This window comes from Phodopus roborovskii, unplaced genomic scaffold (assembly GCF_943737965.1).
Source record: "Phodopus roborovskii unplaced genomic scaffold, PHOROB, whole genome shotgun sequence".
NCBI lineage: Eukaryota > Metazoa > Chordata > Mammalia > Rodentia > Cricetidae > Phodopus > Phodopus roborovskii.
Window position 1 is genome coordinate 15,018,984 of NW_026126410.1, and position 25,223 is coordinate 15,044,206.

The 25,223-nt window shown below is 35.6% G+C and overlaps 1 protein-coding gene across 1 annotated transcript in view; it reads left to right on the forward strand.

Moving 5' to 3' along the window:
- The first annotated feature begins 202 nt into the window (after positions 1-202).
- Positions 203-25,223, forward strand: part of Spock3 (SPARC (osteonectin), cwcv and kazal like domains proteoglycan 3) — a 382,391-nt gene continuing 357,370 nt past the window's right edge. Inside the window, exons 1-2 of the mRNA XM_051182485.1 lie at positions 203-369; positions 682-870. Coding sequence (XP_051038442.1) covers positions 682-870 — 189 coding nt within the window. The 5' untranslated portion in view covers positions 203-369. The remainder of the gene's footprint in view (positions 370-681; positions 871-25,223) is intronic.

Here is a 25,223-nt window from a genome sequence, read left to right on the forward strand (position 1 = left end):
GTTTGGAACATGAGTATCTCTTCTGGAGGCGAGAGGTTAGGAAGCAAAGGATTCCTATGCGAGGAGCCTACAGCATCCTCTGGCTCCAGCCAAGCTTTTGCATCCGGAACTTGCTGCAGCTGGGAGTCAGGGAGAGGAAGGTGGGATAGGAGGAGGGGAAGACGGAGGTGGGGGAGGGAGGGGTGAAGCGAGGGGAGCTTGTGAGGGATAGGAACAGGGAGGGTGGGACGAGGGGAGCGCTGGGCGCAGGGAGCTGAGTGGACCGCTGAGACAGGAGGCGCGTGCAGCAGCTCCAGCTAGAAGCGGAGTTGTCAGAGCCAGGCTGCATTTCCATCAGGAGCTGCGAGCTCCGTGCCCGCTCCCAACAAGGTGATGGGCCGGCAAGCGTTTTATCTGGCCGCTGGGACTCTCGCTGCTTGGGGCTTCCACCCTTAGACCCCCTTCTTCTTCTCCCTTGGGTCTGAGTGTGTGTGTGTGTGTGTGTGTGTGTGTGTGTGTGTGTGTGTGTGTGTGTGTGTGTGTGTGAGTGCCCTGGCTTTGGGGTGAAGCCTCCTGGAAGGGGACACCCGGTCTTCTCTTGTCTCCAACCAGTCCTTGATGATGCATGCCTTCCAGGGGCGCCCCCATATCTGCACCCAGTATCTGACACCGCTCTCTACCCTGGTTGTGTCTCCTTCCCAGATGCTCAAGGTGTCAGCCTTATTGTGTGTGTGTGCAGCGGCTTGGTGCAGCCAGACTCTTGCAGCTGCCGCGGCGGTGGCTGTGGCCAGGGGGCGGTCGGACAGCGGTAATTTTCTGGATGAAAAACAATGGCTCACCACAATCTCTCAGTATGACAAGGAAGTCGGACAGTGGAACAAATTCCGAGACGTAAGTGATGCGCTTCCAGCCAGCCAAGCGCATTTAGCTTTGGGGCTGGCATTTTGCCTTGGCTGCCAGAGGTGGGGAAGGGGCTCGGTTTTCTAAGGAACAGCGGTGGTGGTGGGGGGAAGCTGGATAGCATTTCTGGAGAACTTATCAGTCTCCATTCCCTACCAGACAGCTTAAGTAGTAATTTGCTTTTTCCATATACATCTGAGTTAAGTCACACAGGTTCTCTCTCTTCTTCTTTTTCCTTTCCTCCTAAGGACACACCAATCTTTCGGCCCCCCCCCCCAAAAAAAGAGAAGGTTTGCAAAGTATCTGCTTCGACCTTCTTAACTTTTGAATGGTGTTTCTGGCACTAGTAAACACAACCAAGGTGCCTCTGCATTGCCTGGCTATAAAGTAACTAGGATCGATCTAGTTACTAATGGCCCATTAAGGAATTGTAGGGAGTAGGTACAAAGATGTAACATTTATAAATGCCTGCTCTCTGAGTGTGGGAGGTTGTTTGGCAGCATCAGTCCGCAGAAGTTGAACTGCTACTGATTACGTAAAATGTGCATCAGATTCTGTTTCTGCATTCACTTACTCTGGAACACTTGGATCGTGCACTTGGTGTTATAGCCAGGAATGCAAGCTGTAAGGAAAGAGTTAAACTGTTAGAATTCCTTGGGAGTTGTCCAAAGAGCTCTTTCAAAACAATTAGCTTTAGAGATCTCCACACTTGTTTGCCTGGAGCCAATGGACAGGACATACTAGTCACCCTCACCTGGTATGAACGGAGCCCTTTGAGAATACTTATTGCTGTGTCCAGAACCTTGAGCTTGATTGAATCTCCGAGTGGGTTGTTCTGACCACTGAATCCCATCACTAGTACACCCTGCGAAATCCAGGATTTTGAGTCTGCAGACTGATTCACAGTCCTTGTCTAGCCGTTTAATGGCATTTGTGAGAATGTCTCTCTGAGTCTATCATCTGTTTTCCCGGTCTGTGAGTTAACTTCTCCTATTAGATCAGATTCTCACGGTTAGAAAAACAAATGGAGGCTGGAACTAATTCTCATCCCGGATACATCATTCTCTTCTACCATTTCCCAATAAAGGAACTGACAAGGGAAATGTCACAAAGAGACTGAGGAAATGTGATTATAGTTCAAATGTAAATTCAGATGATACTCAACATGAATATACACATGGAGAATGACTAGGCTCTTTCTTCCTGCAGGACTCAGTTTTGCTTTATGAATGAAGTGTGAACATCACTATTTTTTACTAAATGAATGTTCTTTACTCTTATAAAGGCTGAACTCCTGGCTACCTGCTTTAAACTAAAACTAATATTAAGTACAATCAGAAGCAAGCTAACAGACATTTAATATCAGGAGAGAATCGCCATTTATCATGCAATCACCTGAGAAAAGAAATATTGAAAATTTTGGCAGTGTTTGAATAGTTATTCCAGTATTGACATATATTTATTGAATAACTACTATCTTTTAAAATGAATTTTAGGCACTTCTAACGCACTTTAAATGTTGAATGTCCCAGAGTTCTCTGGTTTTAGTTAAGTTACTTTAATATTAAGAGAAAGCATTTGACTTTTGGACAGTGTTGGGCTTTTGGATTGTGACAAGTTGAGTTGCTTACTATAAAAATAAATATGCTAGGATTCATTGGAAATGGAGTGTGTTCACTACATCACTTTCAGGGGTTTTTATGTTCTCTCATTTGAGAAGTCTATCAAACAATGTAAAGTCAGGTGGAGGGTTTTTTGATATATAATAAAATATCCATTTTCATATATGCATCCAATATAACTGATTTAAGTGTTTTTTTTTTTTTAAACTGAAGTCTTGTTTTAAAGTAGTCATGGTAGGAAAACAATTTCATTTTATGAGGATCACTAAAATCAGTCAGGAAGATAACAAGAACTGTGATTAAATTTTACCTTTAAGGACCTGTTGCTTCTTGATAATGATGAAATGAGAGCTAACAGAGTGGCTTCAATTCTGCACTCAGAGTGCATCATGTACAAGTTGCACAGACCACCCAAATACCTGTGGTCACCATAGCATCCTTCCATTGGGGTAAATCATTCTTTACATTATTTTTTAGCATGAAACAGGCTAATATTTAAATTCACTTTTGGATAGAAGCACATGGTTTAAGGCATTGTTTGAAATGTGAATTTACTGTGTTAATAGTCTATCTGTAATGTTCTGTTTGAGGTCGCTAAGATAATCAAGTCAGTGCTCAGGTTAGAGAAAAGGAAACACATAAAGGCATCTGAGATTATTCTCATAAAAACAATTTAACTTAAGCAAATTCTTTCTCTGCTTGCTTCATAAGAAGATAATTGACATAATTTAGAAAATGTAAGAATTCAGTATAATTGATTCTGCTAATAGATATTGGAATTAACTCTCACATTTCTTCTTGTAATATTATTTTTATAAGTAATTCTTATTATTTTTATAAGTACTTCTCCTTGATAATATTATTTTTATAAGTAACATCTTGAAAGTTCAACTTTGCCTTCCTTTGAACTATATTTCAAAACTTTATTGTAAATATAATTATAAGCAAATACCCTTAAACTAACATTTCTTTTTTATATTTTTAATTTAATGTATATATGTAAACATTTGTTATAGTAAATCTTTAAAGATGAGGAACAAAATATCAGAAGTAACAAGTTTCTCAGTGAAAAATCAAGGGGAAATAATGAAAACAAAGGAAAGCTGAACATGAGTGTAAATTAAGGAAAAACTTCAAATGTTTTTGACTATTCATTACTATTTATTTTCATGGCACCTTTGTATTGTTATATGGCTGGCATTTCTTCCTATCCAAATCCAATTTTATAACATAAGGAATTTTTATTCCTTTGAGAATCTCTTCAGAAGTAGGACAAAAAAATTGCAGTTTAAATTCATCTATGATTATAGAATTCAAGATATTTAAAAAATTACTAGCTAGATACAGCATGGTAAATACAAGTTAGACTAACATAATAAAAATCCAAACTTTTCTCTCAACAATGGTGGGTAGACTTTGTAGACATACTGCTTGCTTTTTTTTTTTTTTCTTTCTTTCTCTTCTTTTCTTTTTTTTTTTTTTTTGAAGCTCTGCTGGGTTGTAATATTAGTTACCCAAGTTTCATAGGTAGAATAATTTGGGGAGTAACATTACTTTATTACTTTGTTCAAGAGCTAGAGCATAATGTGATAGCATATCTCATCCTTCCATATATACTGAGATGATTAAGAGGAAATTGAGCCAATAACTCAAATGGCTCATATATTACATATTTTAAACTTTTATGATTCACAAGTTCATTTAAATATTTCCTTTACCATGTAATAATTGGGTAAAGAATTTGCTAACCTATGAAGAACTTGGTAACACATGGTATAATATCACCATCAACCCTATATATTATTGATTTTACTGAAGTATGTGTGGTGATTAAAAATGACAATAAAGACAAAATGTGAGAGACCTCCAAGTTCTGTTCATTGGAAAGAGTCCAGTAAGAGCATAGGAAAAGGAATTCATATGGCCATGATAATTTCAGTCCACCGTGTAACAAAGTAAGGTGTATACATTTAACCTAAAACATAAAAAGTCTGAGTTAGAAGTTTCAAAAACTACCTGAACCTAAATTTTAACTGATTCAAGAAATGATTATCATTAATGGTATAAAATCCACAATCAAGTTTTTGTCTATAATTCTACTTAAGTAAGTTTTAATGGTTAGAGGCAATAACAAAATCTATTCAAATTTAAGAATTTAGCCCACAACTAAAGGACAAGTACAAAACTCTGAAAATGTAATGTATACAGCAAGGCATTTTTGTTCTATGTAACATCTAGGATTTAGCTCAAAGGGCTCAAATGACTCTGAACCTTACTGGCAACAATTTTACTTTGTGAAAATAAAATAGCTGACTAGGAGTTTTGAAGAGTAACCTTTTCTTCTGTATTTCGCTCAAATCATCTTTCATCTGAGCTGAGCTTCTTGAATGTATGGATCACTGGACACATGGTGGTTCATAATGATGGATTTTTCCTGGGCTATGGAAGAGCAAGGACTCCAGAGACTCTACTCTGGTTGTTGGATATTGTCCTTTGTTAGAAAGGCAATAAAACAATTGGTTTGTATTTGTATTCTCAGTCCTCAATCACTGTCTTAGATAGGGTTTCTATTGCTGTGAAGAAAGACTATGACCAAAACTGTTATAAAGAAAACATTTAATTGGAGCTGGCTTACAGTTCAGAGGTTTAGTTCATTATCTTCATGGTGGGTGGCATGCAGGCAGACATGGTGCTGGAAGAGGAGCTGAGAGTTCTACATTGGTCTGCAGGCAGAAGAAGCTGTCTGTATCCATATCGGGTAAAGCTTGAGCACAAGAAACCTTGAAGCCCACCCCACAGTGACAAACTTCCTCCCAAAAGGCCACTCTTACTCTAACAAAGCCACACCTCCTAATAATGCCATTCTGTATGGAAAGCATTTTCTTTCAAACCAATACAAACACTTAAACTTACTGTATTTTATACTTATTGTATAGAAAATTATAAAGAGACTCTATCAATTGCCTGTGGTTTTAATGTTGGGGATTCATGCCTATTGTGACCTCAAGTAGCAGGAATACCCTTAGCACAGAGGATGCCTCCAAACTAGTGCTGCTTGTGGTTAGTAGCTGAATTCTTCTATTTTTCTTTGCAAGAGTACATAACCCAAGTAAAATTAATGAGAATTAAGAAACTGTTCATAATGTGAGATAATTTATGTGCTAATGTTTAGTCTCTGTTCAGGATTACCTTATCAATAATGGATGCCTTAGTTACTTTTCTATTGCTGTGATAGACACCATGACTAAGATAAATTATGTAACATGAATATAAAATCCAGAGACAGATATTAGGGTTCAAGCTGAGGATCAGAAAAGTAAAGCTGAGGATCAGAAAAGTAAAGCAGCCAAGCCTCCAGAAAGCTCTTACCTCCAACAAAGTTGGGGATATCCTGACCTCAACATGGCTGGAGACTAAGTGCCTGTGGCTGGAGACTGAATACCAGAATCCAGACACTGCTCTTATCTTACATACCTTCCTAGTGCTGGGATTAAAGGTCTGAGCTCTGTTTTTCTTTTAGGATGATTTACTTTCATGTACCCTTAGGTGGTCTCAAACTCATAGAGATTTATGTACCTCTGCCTCCTGAGCCCTGGGATAAAATGTGTATACCAACATTGCCTGATCTCTATGACTGACTAGTGTGCTAGCTTAGCATTCTGATCTTCAGTAGCAGTTGGTGAAGGTCTTTTACCAGTCCATGGGCTGCCATTTGGTCTTATCAACTGTGTCCTTTGCCTTACAGAAGCTTCTCAGTTTGAGGAGGTCCCATTTATTAATTGTCCATCTCAGTGTCTATGCAGGAAGTAGTCTTTTGTACCAATTTGTTCAAGGATATCTTCTACTTTTTCTGTTAAGAGGTTTAGTGTGGCTGGATTTATGTTGAGGCCTTTGATCCATTTGGACTTAAATTTTGTGCATGGCCATAGACATGGGTCTATCTGCAGTTTTCTACACACCATCATCCAGTTGTGCCAGCACCATTTGTTGAAGATTCTTTCCTCCTTCCATTGTATACTTTTAGATGTTTTGATAAAAATCGGGTATTTGTAGGAGTGTGGTTTGATATCAGGATTTTCAATTAGATTCCCTTGGTCTACCTGCCTATTTTTGTGCCAATACCAAGCTGTTTTCAGGACTATAGCTCTATAGTAGAGCTTGAAGTCAGGGATGGTAATGCCTCTTGAAGTTCATTTATTGTACAGTGCTGTTTCGGCTATCCTGGTCTTTTCTTTTTTCATATAAAGTTGATTATTATCCTTTTAAGGTCAGTGAAGAATTGTGCTGAGATTTTAATGAGGATTGCATTGAATCTGTAGATTGCTTTTGGCAAGATTGCCATTTTTACTTTGTTTATCCTACCTATCCAAGAGCATGGGCGGCCTTTCAATTTTCTGGTATCTTCTTTAACTTCTTTCTTTAAAGACACAAAGTTCTTGCTATATAAGTCTTTCACTTATTTGGTAAGCATTACCCCAAGATACTTTATGTTGTTTGTGGATATTATAAAGGGTGATGTTTCTCTGATTTCTTCCTCAGCCCTTTTATCATCTGTATATAATAGGGTTATTGATTTATTTTTTTATTTTTTTGAGTTAATCCTGTATCCTGCTAATTTGCAGAAGGTGTAGGAGTTCCCTGGTAGAGTTTTGGGGGTCACTTATGTAAACTATAAACATCATCTGCAAATAGTGACAGTTTGACTTCTTCCTTTCCAATTTGTATCCCTTTGGTCTTTTTTTGTTGTTTTATTGCTTTAACTAGAACTTCAAGTACAATAAAAAAAAATGTGGAGAGTGTAGGCAGTCTTTTCTTGTTCCTGATTTTAGAGGAATCGCCTTAAGCTTCTCTCTATTCAGTTTGATGTTGGCTGTTGGTTTACTGTATATTGCTTTTATTATGTTGATGTTCCTGTTTCTCCAAGACCTTTATCATGAAAGGGTATTGGATTTTTGTCAAAGGCTTTTTCAGCATCTAATGAGACGTTCATGTGGTTTTTCTTTTTCAGTTTGTTTATATGATGGATCACTTTGTTAGATTTTCATATGTTGAACTATCATTGCGTCCCTGTGATGAAGCCTTATTGGTCATGGTGGATGATTTCTCTCATATTTTCTTGGATTTGATTTGCTAGTGCTTTTTAAGATCATAACCAATATATCACCACAGACTTATAAAAGAAAATGTTTAACTTTGTGTTCATGGTTCCAGAGGGTTAGAGTTCATGGCCATCATGATGGGAGGCATAGTATTGGAACTGTAGCTAAGAACTTATATATTGATCTACAAGCAGGAAACATAGAAAGATCTTACTGGGGAAGGCATGAACTTTTTAAACCAAATCCTGCATGCCTCCTCCTCATTGCTTCATCTCCCAATACTTTGAAAATAGTTCTACCAATAGGGGAGCAAGAATTTCCATATATGATCCTATGGAAGATATTTTTATTCAAACCATCACAATGTATGTCCAATGATTATGTAAATATTGATATTCAATGATTTTCACAAAGAACATTGTAACTGAATTATAATTATTTATATCTGTGAGCATACATATCTGTATATGTGTGTTACTGTGTGCATGCATGTGTATTTATGAACTCACATTCCAGATATTGAGCCCTGGTCTCCACACATGCTAAGTGTATGCTGCGGTACTGAGCTATACTTCCTGTACTCCATTTCTTATGTTTTATTATAGTTTGAGAAGTCTGTTAACTTCTTAACATTTTCATCAGAGCATTTTTCTTTTTGCTTTATTTTACTTTGGTGCTATGGCACTGTATAGTTCTTAGGAGTAGTTTTACTATTAGGAACACATTTTCAGGTCTTAGTCAGTGGAGGTCTAAAGACTGTGAAGTTTTATGAATATGGGATTGACATTCATAATGTATAAATTCCAAAGAAATTTAACCTACAGAAAAATCAATATACTTCTTAAAAAGAGGAATAGAACACCATAGCTATTATAGGGCCAAAGAATCACTGGGGAAGTAAATATTCACACTTTTCAGAATCATGACTCCAGCCATCTAAGTCCTAATTTTGCAATGGTTCTGTTAACCCTTCACACCCCTGTGTCTTCATTCTGTCCCCATATCACTATGGAGCCACCAGTATGGATTTATGGTTGATGTTTCTCATGTCAGGTATCACAGGATAAAGTAAGTAGGCCAGAGGAAGTCTCTTGACTTGCTGGGTTGTGATCCTGCTATCATGTAAGTCTCTCTGTCGACAGTTTGCTTTTCTGGTAATAATTTAGTTAATCTCTCTTATGAACTCATCTTAATAGAACTCATTGTGAAGCAAAAATAAAATATACTTTACTCTTTTATAACTTCTAGTGAGTTCTTTCAAAATTAACTATATGAACATTATTTCTCCTTGTATATTTCATAAATGTATATGTATGCATATTTATCATATATGTATGCCTGTATCATAATATATTGTTATATATGGAAATACATATAAAACAAAATACATTATATATGTATATATCTTTAATAGGCACAGAAATTATAATATTAAAATTATGATCATTATACTAGGCAGATATACACCATCTGCATTAAATGCAGTATATGCAATATTGTCAATGGAAAGCCCATAATTCTAGATTATTTCACATTGATTTTCTGTCTTGCTCATAGTTAAGTTGAGATGATCTCATTTGCTGCTACCTATGTGGCCACAGTATACTCTTCTTAGAGGAAGTAGGCTACTTTGGCACCAGATCTTCAAACTTATGAGATACACATACAAAAAGAGCATCATGCTAAGCTAGAAAGCATTTTATGTTGGACTTCATACAATAAGATTGTGAGTTGAATGCTTTTAGATCTCATGAATCTGACTCAGAGTGACATTTTATGTTCTTATTCAATTTTTGTTTTGATGCTTTCATGATCTGGGTCACAATTTTATTTTAGGTACTTTCTTTTAAAGGAAGATTCTTGAATCTTTTGTACTGTACATATCATCTCAATCCTGAAGCTTTTGGAGTCTTTAGATGTCTCTTCTCATTTGTGAAATTATTTTCATCTTGCCTGCTCTCAACATTTCCTATTTGTTTAGCATTCTGAACTACAAAGTTCTTATTGCTCAAGGTCAGAATCCCTATCACAGGCTACAGTTCATATAACATTATCACAATAACTCTATCAAGTTATTACAGATTACATTGAAGAGTAGGATATTACATTCACTGTGTATTGTGGAAATCCTTTAAGTATTTCCTCTTGTACTTGTGTTGTCTTTTATCAGACAGTTCCATTTCCGACTACCCAAAGATTGTCCATTCAGTCAGGTTTCAGAGTTACTTTCTGGAGCAGTAACCTTCATAAATGGAAGATTTTTATTTAGCAAGAATTCATGAGAGTTCTGAGAAAAGCAGCTCATTATTGTTGACTTGAGAGTGTTCACACATGACTTCTGCTTGGATAGCATTAATCTAAAAGTGTTTACATGGTAACATTTAGCTACCAAGTCCAGGGGGACTTGGAAGTATAATCACCACTGGAGAAGGACTAACTGACATTATGAAAGTGATTGTAATATCTGGTGGGGGATGGAAAGTATAGGTGACTACTTCATTTGGCCATTCTCTAATAAATTTCCTTGTAGATATCTCTTGAAAATATTCTCGATATTCACACCTACAACTACTGTATACTGTGAGTTTTATCACTGCCTGTAAGCACTTTGTGTTGCTTTCAGTACTTCCATCATGATGCTTTACCATGTCTTTTTCCTTTTAGCTATGAAGAGCAGGATAAGGAGTACTGCTTAGGGCAGAGCTGAGATGCCTAGTATCCAATACTGTTTAGGAATGTGGCAGCATGGTACATGTTAGTTGTAAGAGGAACTACTTATGGTTAGAATCAATGAAAAGTATCCTGGGTGTTACAAGGAGGCTGGTGACAAAGCTTATTTTCCTGTAGTGACATCACTTACCTTATTTTCTGGGAAGTCTTTTTTATAGCTACAACTATTTGGCAATGCATCCAAAATATCTTCTGAGACATCAGTAATTATTGATAGGGTTTGTGTGTGTGTGTGTGTGTGTGTGTACACGTGTGTATGTGTAGGAGTCTGTGATATACTTTTTATACCCGTTAGTTAAAAGAAACTGTAGTCTATTGCCCCCAAGTGAGTGTTTTGTTTACTGGAGAAAGAAAGAAATACCATTAAAAACAAGACTCTTTTTACCAGAATAACATTAACAACCATGTCACTGTCCAGTTAAAATAGCTCTTACTTTTGGAAGCTAGTGTCTCTCTTTTGGGTACAAAAATTCTGGGGCAGCTAAGAGGGAGAGAGCAGCACACCTGACATGTTAGACCCTGCAATGAAGCCTTTGCACTCTGTCTTTGTTACCTGATACCCTAGGTATCTGACAACTAGAAGGATTTCAGCTGAGTTCCTTCCTTCAGAAGCAGAACCATGATGTTTTGTTATATCAATGACTTCATGAATAATAATAATAATAACATGTAGGATTTGTATGAGTTATAAGGACAGTTACAGAAAATTTAGCATTCTGTTATTACAACTGCATCAATAGAAAATATGCTGTTATTTTAATATTACCAATTTAATATAAAAATGAAAATATAAGTACCTTGCTATTACAGCAGCCCATATTTTATTTTTCCTTAGCTTTTAACATTTGGCATCTTTGGTTGTAGACTTTAATAGTTTCACTATATTCTATATTATATAGATGAACTATATATAATATCTGGATAATTTATAAGTAAAATCCAATAGCAAGTAGAGTATATGACCTGTTTAATTTTCCACATCATGCTCTCAGAGCTTATATGAACTTACAATTAATTTTATGCTTGTCTGTCTACTTAATTGCTATAGGAGCCCTTTAATAAAATACAACACATGAGGTAGAATAAATTATTTCTCAATTTTTCCACATTAATTTTATTGTTTTTTTTCTGAATTTATGTATTTATTGAAAGTATAATCAATAAAAATTCAATAACTGTGCTAATAGAAAATATACCTATTACATTATGCAATGGAGATGTATGGGTTTATTTATGAATAAATAATGAATAAAAACTCTAAATATACTATAAAAGAAGTTTTGTCAATGGAAAAAACATGGAGGTGAAGTAGAGGCTCAGAATTCATAGACAAATGCATGCTTATTTATGCCTTCAGAAGTGAGGATGATACTGTGAGTTCAACAGGTCTGGGGTAAAAAGTGATACCAGTTTCAGAAAAAAAAATTAACAAAATTAATGTCAGTCACTATAATCAAATGACTTCAGATAAATTAAGGCCATTGAATTGTCTACATTTTGCACGTAAACAGAGTATTCAGTTTTATTTACCTTGGTCAAGTATGTGATGATGACAGAAGTGTGATTATTAAAAATATCAAAAGAGGTAATTACATAAAGTATAAGAGAATAAGGCCGGATTTTTACTTGTTTGAAAGGCTTCTAATCAGATGGGTTTCTTCTTGTCTGTGCTTTATATTCCTTCTTCCAGACAAAAGATAAGGGTACATCAGAAGATATTTTGGAAACCCTATAAAAATTGCTTCAGCCCCAGTGCCATGATTACATGTTCATGCCATCACACACAGCCTTGAATATAGGTGTTGGGAATTGAACTCAGATATTTATGCTTGCATGGCAAACATTTTACTGACTAAGCTATCTATCAATCTCTGATTTATTTCCTTTCTAAGAGTTAATATTCTATTTTACATACACCCTGTTTTTGTCCATTCACATATTTATGTGCCATTAGCTGTGTATGAGGCATAAGAACTGTTGTTACCATCATTATGGATATGCAGAAATGTCAAGATTCTACTTGTAGTTATCTGTTCAAGTAACACAAGAGGAATTATGTGTTATGTGGTGGTTATATTTCCCATTTTGTAAAATTGCATTTGCTGATGTGATTATATGTGTTTGCAAGCCATCTTACAAGTGTGTGGGGGGTCCTAGGGTTAAGGACAGCTTGTGGGAATCAATTTTTTTCTTATGGCACATGGTTCCTTGGATAGAACTCAGGTCTTGTGGTGCATGCCTTTTTATATGGAACTGTATTTTTATAAGGAAGTACCATACTGTTTATAATAGTGGCCTCATTGTCTTGCATTTCCCCAATAATGCCATAGATATCAATTGTATATATCCATAAAACAGCATTTGGAGTGCCCCCCAAACAGCATTTGGAGTGGCTTTAGTTCTACTTTTCCAAAGATTAGTAAAATTTGAGATCCTTTGCTATATTTTCTGGCCACTTGTCTTTCACCCATAGAAAGGAGTATATTATGTACTCTACCCATGTTTCAGTTAGGCAATTTGAGGTTTGTTTAGTAGAATCCTTAAAGAAAAATACCACTTAAAACAATGATACATTAAATATATATTCTTTTACAAAAAAAAGGAAACTGAGTTACACAGTTTTAATCAGCCTCTTTAGAACTGCTGATATTTGAGCCTGGTCTTTAAAACTCATATGTATTTCTTATTTGTTAATGGGTATAATTTTAAGTGAGTCCCAATAGGTAACTAATGGTTTTGTTTTGTTGTTGTTTTGTCTTTTGAATGTTCCCATGGAATATTTTCTTGTCATTTTGATTGAGATGCTGAAAATAATTTGAAATTTTTTATGGATTTTAATGCCTTTTAGACAAAAGAACCGTGATAATGCTGCATGTTGATCAATTTAACTTGTAGTGAGAAAACACATCTCATTGTTTATCATTCACTGATCTTATAAAAGCCTGTAACTGTACATCACATACTCTCCTAACTCAGTGAATATTCTCATTGGGTCACTGTGTTTGAGAATGGCATACCACGGTCATTTTGTTATTTTCTGCAATGATAGTGAAGTTCAGAATACTTGAGATGGCAAAGATGTCTGTAAATTAATACAAAATGTAACCAGTATGTATTTTTGTAGTGAATGCCATTTGTCTTTATATTTCTTGGAAGCTATTATGGTACTTATAACTATACACAACTTACAAATAGTATACTTGTAGCCCATTTTTTGTTGTTGTTCTTGCTAAAAATATTTTTCTTTCACCTCCAGAACATTTCAAATGCATGAAAAAGATAAATGAGTTATTTGCCTCTTTGAAATGCTAACAATCTGCAAATTATTATCATATGTAATCATCTGTATCAGTGTCTTATCTGTGAACTTGTAATGGTAGCCATGCTCGTTTGGGTATGGCTTCAGTCCAACAGAAAAAGGGAAGCATTGCTCTCTCTGTCTTTCTCTGTCTCTCTCTGTGTGTCTCTCTCTGTCTCTCTCTGTCTCTCTCTCTGATCAGCCAATCTGATAGGAAAGGCAGAGAAGTGCTCTCACAATTCTTTATTATTGTCTGTGTAAGTGTTCACTAATAAACACCCACTTATCATTTGTCTTGGGTCTAGTGAAATCATGGCACCCTTGACTTCAATCATAACATCGGTGCTGTAATTTAAGTATATTCCATGTTGAATGGGGGAGGTTTGGATAAATTCAACAGCCTCTGCATATTATGGATCATTTAGTTTCCCATTTTCTATATTTAATTGCATTCTAGATGGGGAATGATATTAGCCATTGAGAAAATGAAATATAAAGGTTCAATGGCTTGGTTGGCAAAGGGCTTGTCACACTAGTGTGAGCATCTGCCTTAGATCCTCAGCATATGCAAGAACATGTCAGCACAGCAAACAAATGTAATAGCATTTTCTAGGAAGCAGCCTCAGGAAGATTCCTAGGGCTTGCTGGCTCTCCAAGCTAGCTGAACAGGGAAATTCTAGGTCTACTGAGAGACTCTGTCTCAAAAAATAAGAAGTCTCTATGCCAGGATGCAACATACACACCAGCACTATATATACATGGGAACAAAAACAGATTATGCTTACACTTACATACTTTTAATAACTTTATGGTATGGTGGGATGGTTTGACCTTCAACTACCTTGGAAGAAGGAGACAATCGATGCCTCTAAATATGAAATTATCTTCTGACATCTGTCTACCTGTGTGCCATGGAGTGTATATTCACATATACAATATATGCACCTATAATAAATACAAATGTAATAAAAATGACTTTCTGTCTACATGTATTTTTTAATATTGCTCCCGTCTGGAATTTTTTTCAGAGAGTAAATATGTTAATCATGGAACATGCTACTTGATTTTGGAATTCTGTTATGAAAGAACAAAATTTAGTGTCCACTGGACCTAAGAAAATATAGAACAAATTAAAGTAGAAATATTCCCTTATTTCATTCTAACTGGAAATACCAGTGCATTTTCACTTACAGTTTACATGAAAGAGATTGTAACATAGATATTTTCTAGTAAATATTGTACTAAAATCCATGGTAAATCCACACACTTATGGTAAATGTTCCAAATAATTCTGTAAGATGTTGATCCTTAGTAAAAAAGTAAACTCTTATTTTACAGAACACATACACATATTCTCTCTCTCTCCCTCTCTCTCTCTTCCTCTCTCTCTACCTCTCTCTCTCCTCTCCCTCTTCCTCTGTCTCTCTCTCTGATTCTCTCTTACATACAGTTACACACAATCACACACAACCATAGGAACTTAAATGCACCCTATTAATATTATTGCCTCCAAATATATATATAACATCATCAGACACTGTCTTCCTGTACATGGAAAAATATTAGGAGCATCTTCTAAAATAGTAATTTCATAGTTTCTTAATAATAACTAATACTTATTTTCCTACCAGACCCTCTGTAACTTTCAAAAAAATGATCTAGGGCCTGTCTGTACGACACTTAGAAACACACATACACACACACACACTAATCTCCTGGCATCTGCTTGAGAACCTGTTTAAGAAGATGGGATATTTATAGGATTTTCATGGGCTAAAATATAATATGAAATTATATGCAATGCCCTTGTCTCCCAGAGAGTCTGTCTGAGGTGCCCTTGGAAACATTTGATGTTCTCATATGTCCCTGAGGCTGTAAGCTTCATATAAAATGAATATCCCCTGGAGCAGAATTTTTCAAGAGCATTGTAGCTACAGCATTAACCTGGGATCACCTGGGAACTCTTTCTTTGACATGAACTATAATTTCTTGTAGTTGAAATGTTATGTGCCTTAGAGTTTTAAAGAATTCCTGTCTTTAATGAATCCATGAAAATGAAGTCCTAATCCACACTGAAAACTAAAAGAGGGCTAGTATTAAATATGTGGAATTTGAACCCAGGCAGACTTTTACACAAATCAGCTCTTTTGATAGTATTTGACTTTGAATTTTATTTTTACATTCATTTTGTTTTCAGTGTGTTTGTTAAATTTTTCTTCTCAGTGTATCTCTCATTCAAACAATTAATTTTAGAATGAAAATCTTTTCTTTAGTTTTACCTACATTGCAAATAAAAGATACAAAAACAAAACAAAACAAAAACATAGTGGTATTTCAAATGGGGATGGAAGTGTTTAATGTAGATAACAAATTCACAATAAAAATAGAAACAATCTGTATTGTCTTTCAAGAATAAAATATATGTGGAAAAGACTTCCCTACATGTACACAAGACACTAAGTTTTAACATAATTGAGGATTGCCAAGAGCCATTGAATAAAATTTAAAATCTGATTTCAGAATTGTTTTGTTCCTACTAGCTGAATGCCTGGTTTCTGTTGCCAAGAGCTTTGTGTTTATTCTTGGAGAGAGTACCCCTGTATTTCTGTGTGTTGCTGGCTTCAGTGTGTGAATTCTGTAGAGTAATAGTGCCAGCTTGGCATCAAGCATAAAGGAAACAATCAGGCTGATTTAGTCTCCTATGTGTTTGCTACCATAGGTACCATCATAAGTAGAATAAAGCTTGAAAACCTCACCCAGAACTAAGGTAAAGTCTCTTAGAAAGCTTCCTACAGTTGTTTGACTAGCAGGGATCATGTCTTATCTAATAGCAGATTAGAGGACTCCTGATTGTTTTGCTGCTGTACTTTTGAATGGGTTTATATAAGATATATTTATATTTAAATGTTTGTCTTTCATTTTCCATTTGATTGACACCAAAATTATGTTCCATAAAAAATTGATCATTGCTGGGTGGTGGAAATATATACCTTTAATACCAGCACCTGGGGGGGGGGGGAGGATAGAGGCAGGTGAATCTCTGTGAGTTCTAAAGCAGCCTAGTCTACAGAGTGAATTCCAGCGTAGTCAGTTCAGTTACACAGAGTTACCTTCCCTTGAAAAACAAAAATCAAAAAAAAAAAAAAAAACCCCAAAAAACAATAAAATGATAAAAACAAAGAAGTAAACTAGTAATCCTAGAATTACTATGTAAATTGAAAGTAGCATTTCCCAAGATTTTACAATACTGAAGTGCGTGTAAACCCAAATATATAATCCTTATTTTTACTGCATCACTCAAAAATGGTTTGAAAACAAAAATATATATCAAATATAACATTTAGATTGTTTAGAGGTTGTCATCATGATCAATTAAAACATTTCAGAGGTAAATTATATACCAAAATCACTTTCATTAACTCAATGTTGGATAAAGACTCTTTTCCAAAACTCTCAAAATTATAGGAAATTTCCTCTCAAATATACATTACACTCTTGTTCCCTTCCCAGTGTTCAGTTCTTGATCAAAGCACTTAAAATTCAGGGTTGTCTCTGATGTGCTTTGCAGTCCTAGGCTCTTTCTTCTTCCATTAGTCAGACCCTCATTAACTATCCCTGGGGCTGATCTGACTGATGAAACACATGTTTATAGACTTTTTCTGCCAGCCTATCTGGATGCATGACTGCAATACTTTATACACCAATTCCATATTTTTAATTCCTTTTGAAAATCTTCAACCCATTGTAAATTTTATCATGAATTAGGATGTCATGTAACAATAACTGTTGTTGTTTCTTAAAATATTTGTGGATAGAACTAATGGACGCCCAGACTTATAGCTGGGAAACCGCATTGGACCAACTCAGTCTCCCTAAATATGGGTCTGAGTTAGAAGGGCTGAGCAGTCTAAAGGATCTCTGAGTGGAACCAGGATGTAACCCTGGTGCAAAAGGGATATGGGAGCACATTCCCCATGGAGGGATGCACCCTTAACCTAGAGGCAGGAAGGAGGGAATGTCTAATCCCTACTTTAAAAGGCTTGACACATTTTGATGATCTCCCCTGGAAGGTATCACCCTCCCTGTGGAGTGGGGCAGGGGTGGGGTAAGAGGGGACTGGGGGAGGGCACGAGAGAGAGAGAGAGAGAGAGAGAGAGAGAGAGAGAGAGAGAGAGAGAGAGGGAGGGAGAGGGAACTGGTATCGATATGTAAAGTAAGAAAAAGTAATAAATATATAAAAAATATTTGTGTATAGAATCATCTTTGGTGGGGAAGATGGTAATATCCATGTAACATACTAGTCTCATGGGCAGCCATAGTAGAAGGACATCTTGTGATCCCTGCTTCCTTTATAGTTAAGGTAATCTGTGAGAATATTGTAACACACAGGTAAAGTAAGGCTTTATCAAAAAGAACGAAAATTAAGACAAAGAGAAAGTGTGTTTGTAACTGTTTTGGAAAGAGGAGAAGCATGCAATGATTGATCTATGGCTCCACAATTGGTTCAGGGCAAACAAAATTCCCTTTCTCATATCCCTGGCTCACCCAGCAAATGTCTAATTTTAACACAACTGAGTCCTGGGAGGAGACTCTACGTGCACTAACCTTACATTTCGTGCTCTCACAGTCTTCTGAGGCTTTAGGGCTAAGGTTCAGGTCCTGTTTGGTGACAAATTCAACAAATAAATGGCACAGTAGGAGCCTTTAGTGTGAGCCAGAACCTCCATTATGATGGACAGACAGATCTTAGCAGAAGCATTGGGTAACCCCAGATTCCCCATCGTGGAATCCAAAATTCCTTCTTTGCCAACGTCCCACTCTGCAGGGGGTCCTGTTGATCTCCATTCTGTCTTGTATGACTTTCACACCACTCATATTGAGTTGTCATCACATCCATGCCTTCATTTCTGCCTTTCTCTTTATGTGACTTTCTTCTAACAGTCTGTCTATCTGCAATAGAAAATGTTTGACTCATTGTTCATATATTTCCAAACATGTCTTATGGCTTAATTTATACTCTACAACCAAAGTCAGCCTTTTTCTGTGCATCTCTGTAGCACTTTTTGAGTGTCAGTTAGTAGTGAAATACTCTAAGTTTCTAAGATGTCTGTGACTGGTGTCCTAGGACACCTGAGAAAAACATAACCTTCTAGACAGATACATGTGTGGCATGTATTGATGAAGGACTAGGGTTATAACTTTTCATTGAGTGTAAGAACCTAAGATGTATGTAAGAATCCAGGCTAATGCTTTATGTTAATAACAGAAGTTTTTCTTTTTTTCCATAAAGCGTATTTGAGTTCTACATTTGTGGGACACATTCATTCTCAGATTTTTAAATGATCTCGAAACAACCATCTGATTTCTGTGTTTCAACTCCCAATTACGCTACAATTCTGTTACATTTTGTCAGTCACTTTGAACCCTATTCAAAAGCGAAAGAATATTAGCAAAGATAGGCCATGTCATGTGTGACATGATTTTGTTCTTCTGAGCAGTCAACTCCTGAGCTATAATTACTCTGAAAATGTCAGCTGCTAGGGTTTCTGCCATAAGCCATCCCAGCCCCCAGCTGCCCCAAGGTGACTTCAGATGCTGAGGAAAACATCTAAATTCAAAAAAGTAAAAGTCCTCTGTTGGAAGAAACACCAACGAATTGCAAAGATCAAATAGGTGATTAACTCTCTGTAGGTAACCTTTGAGAAAATTATTTATAGACTTCTTTTTTTTCTGAAAATAAAAGGAATTTAAATTTAAGCTATACTACAAGCCCGGTTTGATAATAGATGTACAGTACTAATAATTATTTTAAAAAGCCACATAAAAAGACACAAATAGTTTCAGATATATTACATAAATTGGAAATTATAGTAAGTGAATTAAGAAAATTGTTTTACTGTCATAAATAAAATTCTACTTTTTCATAGAAATTCTATTTTTTTCCTGTTTCTTTGTAATCTTGTACCATTTAGAGACTCTATATTGCCTATGAAACATGAAGGATTTGAAATTTACTGTAATTTTACAGCTAATAGTTGTTTTCTTACTGGTGATTTTTTTCTTTATACTATATAAAATATGTATGTATATATCCATGGAAAATTTTTTCTGTATATTATATAAAACAACAATAAAAACAAATAGATCAAGGATAATAATCTCATCATCTATTGGTGAATTTTTCCTTTTTTACATTATTATCCTCTTATAATAACATTTTCTAAAGTAACATCCTGTAAGACAACTTTGACTAGTTTAACAGAAATTGCAGCTGTATCTATAAACTCCAAAGCAGAGATAAGTACTTGGAGAGCAAAAATGAGATTCTATCATTTATTTCATTTTATTGACTATTGTTACAGCATTTAGTGTTATAGTAAAATGTGCTCATTTGCATTACACTATAAACTCAAAATATTTGACTCATGCAATGTTGTTCCAATAGATCCATAAGATGAAAAGCTATCAACTTTAGGGTTTATAGTTTTCATTATGACTTTAAATATCACCATCTGATATTTATCATCTTCCCGTTTAAATGTCTAAAGATTGAATAGTGAAATATGTCTGTATTTATGATTTCAGAGTCTAACGCTAATGATTCAAGTAGCTGAATTTGTTTTTGTGGAAGTTGAGGTGTTTTTCAAATAAGTTTATCATGGGGATCAGTTATGCATAGTTTATTTACAATATTTAAGTCAATATTTATGAAAATATTTTCTGTTTTTCAAGCAACAGATCCATTCTATTGTTTAATATTATGCAGTATCTGGTATTGGCATAAGGGAAAAAAAGCACAGCAAAATGCAATAAAAATTATTTTTTTAGATACTAAACTTTTCTGTTTAATGGAAAGTTAACTTTTAAATATTACTTAGAACTTCTGTGTTAACATTAATATCTATAAAGAAAGTCAAATAATGTAATTAGATTAATAGAAGAAATATAAAGTAAATACAAACTATGGAGTAAATGACATTTTCATATGGCACTGTGGATCTATGTATTCTACAGTGATGTTCACATTGGACCATGAATCTAGAATTACATTGGCATATTATTTTTTTTCTGTGCACAAGAACAAGGAAACCATAATATATGACCAATCAATTCTATTTCATGAATAATAATAAAATTTTAAATTTGTGGCTAGGTTTCTTTTAAAAAAATCTCTGGGAGAAGGGGAAACTTTATTTCAAGCAAGGAACTGAGGTCCATTGGAACCACTATCAGTGGGCACAAATGGCTATGAGTAAATACATGTTGGCATGAGACAGTTATGTAGAACTTTTCTAATGAGGAGATATACCTGTCAGCCAGAACTTAATAATGACAGTGTTTTAGGATAGCTGGAAAAATGCTTCAGAGACAGAGCCTGCTCAAGAATTTTCATCACAAGCAACTTTAACATCTTAGTCACACATTATAAGATTGTTTTCACACTCATAAAAGTATAGCTATGTTGTGTGTCTTATATTTTACCAGGTGTTTTGAGCATATTCAAAAGTCACAGTAATTTCCTCAAATACTATGATCTTGAAAGGATTCATAGGACCATTGAGTAGATTTCTACTATTACACTTTAAGTAATTTTCAACATTTTTAAGTTAATTTTAGAATTACTCTGGATAGATGGTTGAGTTAAATGAGTTTTCTGGTATGATCTGATGGGTGAAGAAATATAGTATGTGGTCCTTGTAGATTTTAATTTTACCTCATATTATTCAAAACTTCTTGTTGAAAAAGGAAAGTGGAAGGAAATTTAAGTTAAAGACATGAGGACTTTCTTAACTAGAAACCATTAATGTGGAAAAGTAACAATTTAAAAAATCAAATGTAACGAACTATAGAAATGATCCCTGAAAGTATAGTCTTAAGATATTCATACAAGGTCCCTCACAGAAGGGGAAAGAAACAAGATCTCCTAAGTTCCTGAGCATATTGGGAGTGGGGGGGGGGCAGTGAGTGGAGAGGGAGGTAGGAGAAAGAAAAGGGGAGGAGAGGAGAACATGTGGGACCAAGAAAATTGAGTCCGTGGAACCAATAGATGACAGGAGAGAGAGAGAGAGAGAGAGAGAGAGAGAGAGAGAGAGAGAGAGGGAGGGAGGGAGGGAGGGAGGGAGGGAGGGAGGGAGGGAGAGAGAGAGAGAGAGAGAGAAAGAGAGAGAAAGAGAGAGAAAGAGAGAGAAAGAGAGAGACCGAGACCATAATAGAGGGAGTCATTATAGGTTTGAAGAGAAAACTGACTGTAGAGAAAAATGTCCAGAGATCTACAAGGCTGACCCCAACTAACAATCTGAGAAACAATGGAAAGACTACCTTACATGCATTTCCCTGATAATGAGATTGATAACTAACTTATATGCCATAATAGAGCCCACATCTAGTAGCTGATGGAAACAGAAGCAGACACCCACAGCTAAACACTGAGCTAAACTGGAATCCAGTTGCAGGGGTGAAGGAGTGATAAGTAAATGGGGTCAAGAGCAGGCTACAGAAACCCACAGAGGCAGCTGACCTGAACAAAGGGGAGCTCATGGACCCCCAGACTGATAGCTGGGAAACAAGCATTGGACCAACTCAAACACCCTGAACATGGGTCTCAGTTAGAAGGACTGCGTAGTCTAAGGGACCTCTGATAGTGAAACCAGGGTGTATCCCTGGTGCACAAAAGAACTTTGGGAGCACACTCCCCATGGAGGGATACTCCCTTAGTCTAGAGGCAGAAGGAAGGACCTAGTCTTTACTACAAATGACAGATTTTCATTATCTCTCCTGGAAGGAATCATCTTCCCTGTGGAGGTGGGGGGGCATGGGGTTGGGGGGTTAGGGGCCATGGGAGGGAGGGAGAGGGAACTGAGATCGATATGTAACATAAGAAAAAGATATATATGTATATAAAGCATAAAAAAATCAAATGTAGAGACTGACAGCATTAGTCAGCATAATTAGTATTTTGAGCACAACTATAAATTAGAAGCATGACTATTTCTAGTAGCAGAAAAGCATCAATTGAAAGTGATTTTGTTATTCATTATCATGTAATAACCCCATGTGGGGCTACTAATATCATATCACTAAGATAAATGTAATCAGATGATGACTTGATGGGCAAAATTTTATCTACTGATGCTGGAGTCAATGTGCTCACATTTGGCTATTTATACAGCTTGGATATTTGGTAACTGGTAATCCAACTAGACCTTGGTACAGCTGTGTTATCATGTTCCTTACATAGCCTTGCACAGGAAATTGCTGAAGAACATTTGATATCAAGTACAGTCTCTCCTACCATCAAAACAAAAACTGTTCTTCGTAACACAAACATTTTATAACCTTTGTGTGACATTCTTGAAGCAAATGAATTTTAATAATACAATGTCAGTCTAAGATCATGTGGTGTTCTTATTTACCTTTTATTTCTAAAGAACCATAATAAAATCATAGGAAGATATTCTTGCAATGGCATGGGGAATGACAAAACTTTTAATATGGATTCATTATATGAAAACTGATTGAATTCAATGTATTAAGCTGTCTATTAAAATTTAGAGTTAGGGCTTGAAATGTGGCTCAGGGGTAGAACATGTGCTTAGCATTAAACCTCTATTCATTACTAAAACATTAAAATTCCATTCAAAGCATTCAAAGCCAGAATGTGTATACTTGTTCATTGACACAATCTCAAACAGCATTAGCAAATGATTTATTATATGAGCAAATATTTACATTTTATGTGGAGAAAGATTATTTGAAATTACTGATCCAAGTAGAATTATTCTGATTTCTCAAGAAATGTCTGTTTCTATTTCAGATACAAGGACAGAAAGCATTGGCAGGATAGCACCTCTGTTGGAGTTAATATATAAGGAAGCTGTTATCCTGAGCTTCCTGAACTTCACATAGTACTATAATAAGATAAAAATGTAAAAGTGTCTTTTGTGAAGTTTAGAAAGAAGCATGAGCTAGTATAAAGCTACTTTAAAAGGAAAGTTCTGTGTCCTGTTTTCTAAGATACCGATCAAACAGGAACGAACATGTTATTCAAAGATTCCTAGATTCTGCTATTCAGAGGCTCCTAGAGATGCAGGCACCTGTTTCTGAATTTCCTCCTTTTAACCTCTGTATTATTAACATCTTAGGAAAATAAAAGTCTCAAGTTATTGATCTGATTGACTGCTGGGCTGAATTAATTCATCCAACGGGAAGCTAGAAAATGTGCCAGTACACAGTAACAGCAAGGGACTGCATTTCAGTTCACAAACACAATGGACATGTCATTTATTTAGTTCAATATACCACAATCTTGCTATTGAAGATTATGAATTCAGATATAAGTGCTGATGAAGAATAGCTATAGACTCTTACTGTCATTTTGTAGCCAGACTTCCTGTTTGAACACTGAGTCTACATCTTGTGATTAAGGGACATCGTGCAAGTTATCTTCTGTCCATATTTTCTGACACTGTCAAAAATGACATTATTAATACATCATCATTAAACCACAAAAATTCATACTTCAAACTGTTTTTATCAAGTGCATGCATAATACACAAGCATTTAAAAATCTATAGTGAATATTTAAATATAAGCACAAAATAATATATTAAAAATCATTCATTGCCTGAATATTAAACCAAATTTAGGATAAGCCTATTGCCTAAAATATGTAAAATCTAGCTTTTTTTTTATAAATTAGGATTTTATTCAATGATAGTCTGATATAACTTTTTTTAAATCTACAAGTAGAATTCATTATTCATTACTCTATCTGCAACATGAAATGGAGATATATTCTGTCTGTTTTACTGGGTGCTACCAGTTTGCCAGTGTTCTAACTAATGCTGCATTAGATATTTAGTCTTCCTTGAAGTGGCTTATGAATTCAATCACAAGTTACAGTCTGTGTACTGAAGAAAGAGTCTGAAGACTGAAATAATTTCTTTTCTAATAAAGGGAATAAGAAATCCCTAAAAGAAGAACTTATAGTTCAAACATAAAGATCCTCAAGGATATGGGACTATTACAGCTAGCACACAGGGATAGGAAAACATGATTGATTTTCACACTATATCAAACTATAGTAATCTAGAACCATGTAGTACGCAGACCTGTCAGCATGCCTGGGGGTAGAATCTATATTGGATTAACTGAGGTATGGGAAGAGCCTAAATTCCAGTGGAATTATGTCTTGTGTGACAGTCTCCAACTTAAAAAACAGAAAGAAGCCAGCAGAGCACTAACATTCATAATTTCTGTTCCCTGATTGAAGACTTGGGGTGGATTTTTGCCTCATCTGAACCTCCATCATGATCTGTGAACCATCATGAGCTCTTGATCCCTCAAGCTGCTTTGGTCATGAATTTGATCATATCAAGAAAAAAAGTAACTACTGCAGTGTCTCTATATACTGAGCATAGAAATAATTCAATCCATTTCACCTGACTCCTGGCTTATTAAAGCAAAGTCTACTGGTCACCCTCTGGTTGCCACTGACCTAAGTAATTTGTGGGCATATTTCACTCTACCTGACAAGGGGATAATTTGAATAGAATATTCCAATTCTTCCAGCATCATCTACATATTAAAAAGTTA